Raw genomic sequence first — 9659 nt, 5'->3', positions numbered from 1 at the left:
ATAAAAAACTGCACGTACAATACACACAACACATATATATATATATATATATGCGTGTGTATATATATATAATAATAAAGTGGTACAATGTACACATGAACACAAAGAAGGGCGTACTCTTGCAATGGTTATTACTATTATGTATGTGTACCGCATTAGCTGCATACATAAAACATAATATAATACATAAAACGTGTTTCTATATATATATACATATAATATATATAGAAACACGTTTAACCCCTCTCTCTCCATCTTCCACACGCACGTGCTAAAAAAGTATGTTCTATCCTGCCCCTCTTTTTTGATTTCCTCTAATCCACCTCCTCCATTTTGGAATCCGTTCCCTCAACAGTTTCCTCAAGGGGTGGTAATTCAATATCGTTGTTATCTTCTTCATCGATGGATAAACCTAATTTGATCATTCTATGTATTCTCTTTGAAAAGGTGGTTGGTTCTTCAAGTGCAAACCCAGAAGTTAAAAGAGAGGTGTCAAATAATAGCCATATCAAATCTTTAACAGTTTTGTCTGACTTATCTGCATCTGCTTTATGTTTTAATGCAGTAATTATTGGGTGGCGAGCATTTATTTCCATAATTTTTTTGGATAACATATAACTAGTCATAGAATTATCTCTTAATGCTTGAGCTTTCATAATTCTTTCCATATTAGCAGACCATCCAAACTCCGATGTAACTAAAACACATGGGGAATCTGTTATTCTTTGTCCTACAACAACCTTTTCTACCTTTTCATGTAATACGTCCTTTATAACTTTGCATAAACCTTCATATTCAGCTTTCAAGGTTTCAAAATTTTTCTTTGCTTCTTCTGAATCGTCTATATCTAATCCTTCCTTTGTACAACATTTCAATTTCTTACCATCAAAATCTTTTAACTGTTGTACAGCATACTCATCAATTGGATCAACCATATATATAACTTCGAACCCTTTTTTTGTTAGTGCTTCTAAAAATGGGGAGTTTGATACAGCGTTAATAGACTCACCTGTTATGTAGTAGATGTCTTTTTGGTTTTCCTTCATTCGATCTACATATTCTTTTAGACCTATCATCTCGTCACCAGACTTGGACGTCTGAAATCTGAGAAGCTCCGTAATCTGTCGGCGGGGGTAGGGAAAAAAGAAAAAAATAAATAATAGAAAAATGAAAAATTGAGAAAATGAAAAAAAAAAAAAAAAAAAAATTATAATAAAATAATAAAATAAAAACATGACAAAATAAAAACATGACAAAATAAAAAAAATAAATAAAAATATGAAAAAAATGAAAACAATAATGATAACATCATGACGTAAAAACATAATAATACGCATGTGCGAAGCGCTTATATGTATTATAATAAGCATGCCAGTTCATGCACAGAGAAATGTGCAATCAGTGTTACATGCCCTTTGCCGTATTTGACTGCAACCCACGTGTGCGCGCTCTCCTCATATATGTATACATACATATATATATATATATATATATACACAACATATATACATATATGTACGATATCATGAAGGCTTCTAAATGTATATGCAATTCGAACGCTCACACGCAAATATACAACCGAACAAAAAAGCACATCTGATATACTACTCTCACACAATCTGTCTCGCTTCTATGACTCAATGCATTTAATCGTCATGGTGAAGAATACTGCCGTATCGTTTATTCAATCCATAAATAATAATAAATAATAAACGTGTATAACACATTGAATACATATTTATTATATATTTATAAAATAAAATAAACAATAAATGCATGCTAAGGTGATAAGCGATTGGAAAAAAAAATTAACTCCTCATTTAATTATTTAAAATATAACATTCTAAAATAATTAAGAATTAATTCATTTTTCAAAAATTATTCTTCCAAACGTCTGGACATCTATGCATTTAGCGATTAAGCATACATGTAATTAAATTTGGAATAACTCAGAGAATAGTGGGGCGGGGAGGGGCCGCTTCTAGCACGTTCTCTCCTGGATGCTACGTTCTGCACCGTGCTTTCCGCCCCTTTCTCACGACGCTCTCACGCACGTATACATACAAACATGCGCATATACATACAAACATGCGCATATACATACAAACATGCGCATATACATACATACATACATACATATATATATATACATACATATATATATATATATATATATATACATATACACATGTGCCGCATCGACACAATGTCCCGTTTAAGCTGCACAAAATTACCTTGGCCCGGTTCGCGTTATCCTCGTGAATACCCAACTTCAAATTTTTGCTGAACTGTTCATAAAACTTTTTGTAGTTATCTTTATTTTCTGCTAATTCTGAAAACATGTCAAGGCATTTTTTGATGAGATTTTTTTTAATAACTTTTAAAATTTTATTTTGTTGTAATGATTCTCTTGAAATGTTTAGAGGTAGATCTTCCGAATCAACAACACCTTTGACAAAATTCAACCACTCCGGGATAATTTCTTCACAATCATCCATAATAAAAACTCTTCTAACATATAATTTAATATTATTTCTTTTTTTCCTATTTTCGAACATATCAAATGGGGCTCTTTTCGGTATAAATAATAATGCCTTAAATTCTAATTGACCTTCAACAGAGAAATGTTTTACAGCTAAATGATCTTCCCAATCATTTGTTAAAGATTTATAAAAACTAGCATATTCTTCATTAGTTACTTCTTCTGGTTTTCTCATCCATAATGGTTTTTGTTTATTTAATTCTTCCCATTCATGTTCAACAGTATGAATTTTTTTTTTTTTTTTTTCTTTTTTTTTTTTTTCTACTTTTTCTAATTCTTCTGTTACATCCTCAACTTTTGGATGATCTACTTTGTCTTCTTCATTATCTTCTTTCTTTTCCTTATCACCTTCTTCATCACCATCTTCCACTTCTTCATCCTTATCTTCTTCATTTTCTCCCTTTTTTTTTTTTTTTTTTTTTTTTATCTGTATCTTGTTCTCCTTCTCCTTCTCTTTCTCCTTCTTCTTCTTCTTCTTCTGATGCTGTTATTTCTTTTTCATTTTGCCTTTCACAGTATAATTTAATAGGAAAAGAAATAAATTCTGAATGCTTCTTAACTAAATCTTTAATTCTTTTTTCCTCTAAATATTCTAGTTGATCTTCTTTAAGGTGTAAAATAATTTTTGTACCCCTTCCAATCTTTTCATTTGTTTCATCTTTCGTAACTGTAAATGAACCTCCTGCAGCTGATTCCCAAACATATTGTTCATCATCATTATTTTTGGAAATGACAACAACATGATCAGCAACTAAATAAGCAGAGTAAAAACCTACACCAAATTGACCTATCATAGAAATATCACCACTTGCTTGAATTGCTTCCATAAATGCCTTTGTTCCCGATCTTGCAATAGTACCTAAATTGTTAATTAAATCATTTTTGGTCATACCAATACCTGAATCCTCAATAGTTAATGTGTTATTTGTTTTGTCTGGAATAATTCGAATAAAAAATTCTGGCTCTGCTGATAATTTCTGTGTATCAGTTATAGCTTCATATCTTATCTTATCAAGTGCATCACTCGCATTACTAATAAGCTCTCTTAAAAATATTTCCTTATTACTATAAAATGTGTTTATAATTAAACTCATCAACTGCCTTATGTCGGCATTGAATGCAAACGTTTCCTTTGACATTTTGTATATTTATTTTAAAAAAATATATATAATAAAATTAAAAAATTGGGGAAATTACGATAGGAAAAAAGCGATCTCGCACTGTCAGCGGGGTTCCAATCAGCTATGCCACACGTTGCTTCGACGTATATATAAGGATAATACTGGTGTTTGTAAATATGTATATATATATATATATGTATATATCTGTAAGTACGTAGTATAGCACTGCGCGAAAAAAAAATTAAAACACTGTTGGGATCATACAGGGGAAATATGTGCTTGGAAAAGAAAAAGGCGTTTTACATACATAAATATATGTAAGTAAATGCACGTATTGTTCGTTTTGATATATCTGCGCTTTAAAACTTTTTGCCTTTGCACATGGAGCTTTTTTATTTTTTAAAATAAATTAAAAATAAAAAAAAAAAGGATTCTTTTCTCGTTTTTTCATTTAACAGTTGGTAAAAATTGAGATATGAGAAAAAATATGTGAAACTTGTATTGGTATTTACTTTTGTAATGAAAAAAATGTATTTTTGCTTCACTTATTTTAAGATAATTTATTTTGATTTAATATATTCTCCTTTCACTTTATTTTGATTTATTTTGACTTATTTTGATTTATTTTAACTTATTTTGACTTATTTTGACTTATTTTGACTTATTTTGATTTATTTTGATTTATTTTGATTTATTTTGATTTATTTTGACTTTAATTTATTTTTAATTCTTTAAATTTTGGATTTAATTTAGTTTTATTTTATTTTAATTTAATTTTTTTTTTTTAATTTTGTACTACCTTTTTTTTAAATTAAAATATATGATGTTTAAATATAGAGATGTTTATTTTTTTATTTTATTTTATTTTATTTTATTTTATTTTTTTTTATAAAATAACGTAGAAAAATTGCTACATTAAGAGTTTACCAAACTACCCAATGTAATAGGATATATAGAAATATAGAAATATTAATATATAAATATGCGTATATGCATATATATACTTATATATATAGCGATGCAATGGCCCCCTCTGGCGGGGCCAATTTCTTTTTTTTTTTTTTTATTTAACATGCTCTCACTTTAAAAGAGGCAGTAAACTCTCTACAAGGAGCATTGCGTTCTTTGTGGATGAGCATACTGGATTATACTATTATACAAAAAGAACATACACAATGAATATATATTATATATATATATTTTATTACGTTATGTATTATGACTATATATATATATGTATATTTAGGTAGGTAGGTAGGTAAGTACATATGTGCTTACTAGTTGCATACTGGCAATGCAGTGCAATAAGCGGCATACTCTTTTTTTTTTAAAAGTCAAAATTTTCAAATGCAATAAAAAAAAAAAAAGAAAAAAAAAAAAAAATAGAAAAAAAGAAAAAAAAAATAGAAAAAAAGAAAAAAAAAATGGAAAAAACGGAAAAAACAGATAAAAAAGAAGAAAAAAAAAGAAAAAAAAAGAAGAAAAAAAAGAAGAAAAAAAAGAAGAAAAAAAAGAAGAAAAAAAAGAAGAAAAAAAAGAAGAAAAAAAAGAAGAAAAAAAAGAAGAAGAAAAAAAAGAAAAATTATTATTATAGTTATATCACACTTTTAAACGACTCATGTACTTCTGTTATCACTCTTGGAAATAGTACAATAGTAGCTATACAAATTACATAGCATACGAAGCAAGAAGTCAATGAACATGTAATGCGTTACATGATGCAACGTACACATGATAGCCATAACTATATACTTGTATAATTGGAAATATATGTAATCTTATTCAAACTACCTATATATATGTATATTAGCTTATTTTACTATCAACCTTTTCCATCGTCCCCTCATAACTGCTACCTTGTGTATGAGATAAGAGGAAAAGTTGTGCACCATAAAAATTTAGTAAACCCCATCTTATACCCCAATAAAACCAAGGTATCATATGTGAAGAAAAAAAAAAGTGCATGCACAATTATATGAGGATGATACTGATAGAAACAGAAGGGTTTATATGGGCTTCATATTATTTTTTTATTGCTGTTTTTGAGCGAACATTTGTTACATATATGTGGAGGAGTTTATAATTATATGAAAATATATGCAAACATATATAAATATATGCAAACATATATAAACATATGCAAACATATATAAATATATGCAAACATATATAAATATATGCAAACATATATAAATATATGCAAACATATATAAATATATGCAAATATGTACAAATATTTATTTACATGTGTGTATTACATTGTTACATACGTATGTGGAGATAAAAAGTAGTTATATGATATCTCAAAATATGCCAAAACTATCAAATTTGCAAATATTATACGAGAGGGTAATCTTAACCTGAGAAAAGCATTATAGCAATTGCGGGACCATAAATTATATTTTTTTTGAACTTTGCATTATTACTATACATGCACGTGTATATACATATACATACGCGCAAGTTATAATTTATATATATATATATATATATATATATATATATACAATTTTAAGAATATATATTGTCAAAGAAAAATTATCCCCTTTTCACTAGTCTCACGTGTAATTAATTTTTAAAATAATTAGGTTAAAAAAGAAAAAAATAAAAAAAATGAAAAGTTCATTTTTATGAATTATTGTGAAGGGTTTAATTGTAACACACACATATATATATATACACATCATATACATCATATACATATACCAACAATACAGTATTAAAAATGAAATAACTCAAAAAAATTTAAAGAAAAATATTATATACTTTTAGTATAAATTTATCGTAATATGTAGTTATTTATAAAGCATTATTTGTAAACTATATATACGAATATTTTATTTTTTTAATTCCTTGAACTTCCATAGTGTGTGGAATTGTAGTATACATTAAACTGCAAACATATATAAACATATATGTGTATATATATATATTATATGTACATACACACATATTTATATTTTTAATCAAAGATTTACAAATGTGGAGTTTGCTTTATGATCGCACGAGTATGTAGTTTGTGTTAAGCTTTTTTATTTTTATTTTTTTTTTTTTTTGTTCCCCTGTTTTATTTTATGTTTTACTTCCTTAACGAAAGTGGAAAACAGACATATTTTCTCCTATGTAAGGTAAATGTTAGAAATTTGTTTCAATTAAAGATATTAGGGGCTCCATTTGGAAAAATGTATTCATGTCAAAATGGTGCACCCGTGCATATATATGTATATATATATATATATACACGTTTACCCATATATATGTATGTATAATTCATGTACGTTTCGTTATTCAAACAGTTCGCCAAATTTGTAATAACAATATATTATAACCATGACAGAACATTTGCACAATACGAGAGGAAAAAGGGCTGAAAAAGTGAAGAAAAATAAGTTATATTGAAAGAATTTAAAAACAACACCATACTATGTAATTGTTAAATATAATCGAGTGTTTCGAAAAATTGGGGGAAAAAAAAAAATATTAAAAATATGAACAGTTCAGGTAAAAAAAAATTTTTAAAATGGTTTAATTTGTTTTTTTTAAAAAAAAAAAAAAAAAAAAAAAACAGGAAGTAATGTGCGCAAATTGTTTCTATATATAATGGAACACATAAAAATGAATAGCTCTTCTTATATATTAATATATGTATATATATAAAATGAGCTCTATCCCACCATTGGTCTCTTTCGTCCGCGCTGTTTAACTGAAGCGAAAAAAAGAAGATAAAAATAAATAAAATAAAGTAAAATAAAATAATACATCGTAAATAAAAAAAAAGCGAAAAAGGGGAAAAGAAAAATAAATAAAAAGAAAAGATTAAACAAAAAATGTTTTAAGTATCCTAACATATACATAATATAGTTGATTAAACAAAAAATACTTTAAATTTCCCAATATATACACAATTAAATTGTTTTTCTTTTTCATACGGGTGCTTTTTAATTTTAAGCAAACCTATTTCTAGCTTTTTTCTAATTTCGTCGAAATTGTTTGACATCATTTTATATCCCGAAAGAATGTCTTCTTCCTAAATTTTGTTAATTCGTTGCAAAAGGAAGGTGAAAGGTAGAGGTAGAAAAAAAAAAAAAAAAAAAGTGTCCACATGAATACGTAAATTTAGCAGTTTGTAAGTTTAGAGTGTGTACATAGACTATGTGTACATATAAAAGTAATGTATGTTCCTCGAAAAACACACGCACACAAATTCTTAAAGCATTACCAGTTGTGAGAACTCACTATGAAAACTTTTAATAGCTTTTAAGAGGACGAACAAATCAACAGCCTTATCCTGAATTATAAATATAACAATATATTATATATAACACACAAATATATTTAGTGAATGTATTATTACACGAAACGGTCTATCTATCTTTTTTTTTTTTTTTTTTCTTTCCCCTTACTTCTACAATGGCTGATATGAAGGAAAGTCCAAAATCAATAACACACAGTTTTATAGAATCTACGTCATTCAGATGGTATAAGGAATTGCTAGAGTAATCATAAATTTTGTTTTTTTCAATGTAAGAATTTCTTAATATTAAATTAGATGTAGTAAAATCGCCATGTATTATATTTCCATTATGTATTTTTGCTAAAATTATGCCAACTGCTTTAGAGATATTTGGTTCATATTCTTCTATATTCTTGAAGATGTAGTTAATTGTACAGCCTTTAATATATTCAAAGTATAAACTTTTTTCCTTCACGTCAACGAAATAAAGAAATGGGACGTCAATATTTAAGCTTGCTAACTTTTTCGTAAATTTTATTTCATTTGAAACTCGTAATTTTCTTATCTTCGCATCTATTTTTTTATGTCTATAATATTTTCTATAAATTACTTTCTTAACTGTTTCTTTTCCTATGAAATCGCCTTTATATATTCTCTAAAGTTAAAAGGTGGAAAAAAAAAAAAAAAAAGGACCTCGAATGTGAAATGTAAGAATATGAATACATATATAAAATGGTACACCCTATTAACCCCCATACGTATGCTCAAATATACAATATTTGAACAAACAAGTAATTATACTGTAATTATGGGACGTAACAGTAAATCTACGCTCCCAACAAATATTTTTTTTTTTCTCCATATTTATTACAGCATCGGATCCTGATGATATTAGAGAAAAATCCATTATCAGTTTTTTACTTCTTCACTTTCCTGTTTCTCATATATTCCTAATAACGTTATTTTTGTTTTCTTTTTAAGGATATTTCATTATATTATTATATTATTATATTTATTTAATGTACACATATATTTTTTTTCTTTTTATAAAACATTGTCTATATGCGCGTGAGAATCACTGTGAGCACACAGGATCGTATATTTAAAATAGAAAAAGAATGTTTAATTCGGAATATAATTTTTTTTTTTTTTTTAAAGTTTATAATATATCATTTATTTATAGCTTTTTCACATCTACAATAAGGTAACATACGTAAAAGAAAACATATTGGCCGCTCAGCACGTGCGAAGTATGAGCAAAGCTCTATTACGTAAAAAATTTCGTCTTTGTGTTTTTTGCTCTTTCTCACTATTTTGCATATAATATAAAGTTAAGATGTACATAATATTAAAAGGTAGAAACAATTTCAAAATGTACTTCTATGTGTAACGAAAATGGTACTTATATCATTTACACTTTTAAATTTACATTTCTCTCTTTTTGGGTAACTACAATTTGGAGTTACTTTTTATTTTTGTTTCTTGTTTTATAATTTAGTGTAATTTTTGTTTTAAAACGAAGAGAAATACGTATACATGAGTTTTTTTTTTTTTTTTTTTTTATATAATCATAGCATGTAAAAAAGGCACAAAAGAACATCCGAAGGGTGAAAATGTAAATGTATTGACTACCTTGATTTTTTACTTTATTTTTCAGATTATTACCAAAATTTTTGCTTCATTATTTTTTTCGGTTTTTTTTCTGAACAGTGCAGAATTTTTTTTCGTATTTTTTCTTATTTTTTCGTTTTTTTTTTCAGAA

At 26.7% G+C, this 9659-nt stretch overlaps 2 protein-coding genes across 2 annotated transcripts; both read right to left on the bottom strand.

The window, feature by feature from the left end:
* Positions 1-314: 314 nt before the first annotated feature.
* Positions 315-3681, bottom strand: MKS88_000459 (uncharacterized protein; the record flags this gene model as incomplete). Its single annotated transcript, XM_067215651.1, has 3 exons — positions 315-1121; positions 2235-3020; positions 3103-3681. 3 exons carry the CDS (start codon positions 3679-3681, stop codon positions 315-317), a joined length of 2172 nt encoding a protein of 723 aa, XP_067075696.1.
* A 3647-nt stretch (positions 3682-7328) lies between these two features.
* Positions 7329-8804, bottom strand: MKS88_000458 (EKC/KEOPS complex subunit BUD32; the record flags this gene model as incomplete). Its single annotated transcript, XM_067215640.1, has 5 exons — positions 7329-7366; positions 7618-7690; positions 7883-7951; positions 8067-8552; positions 8769-8804. The coding sequence occupies 5 exons, from the start codon at positions 8802-8804 to the stop codon at positions 7329-7331; spliced, it is 702 nt and encodes a 233-aa protein (XP_067075695.1).
* Between the last annotated feature and the right edge of the window lie 855 nt (positions 8805-9659).

This window comes from Plasmodium brasilianum, chromosome 1 (assembly GCF_023973825.1).
Source record: "Plasmodium brasilianum strain Bolivian I chromosome 1, whole genome shotgun sequence".
NCBI lineage: Eukaryota > Apicomplexa > Aconoidasida > Haemosporida > Plasmodiidae > Plasmodium > Plasmodium brasilianum.
Note: the sequence above shows the minus strand (reverse complement) of the source record. Positions and strands in the feature narration are given on the sequence as shown.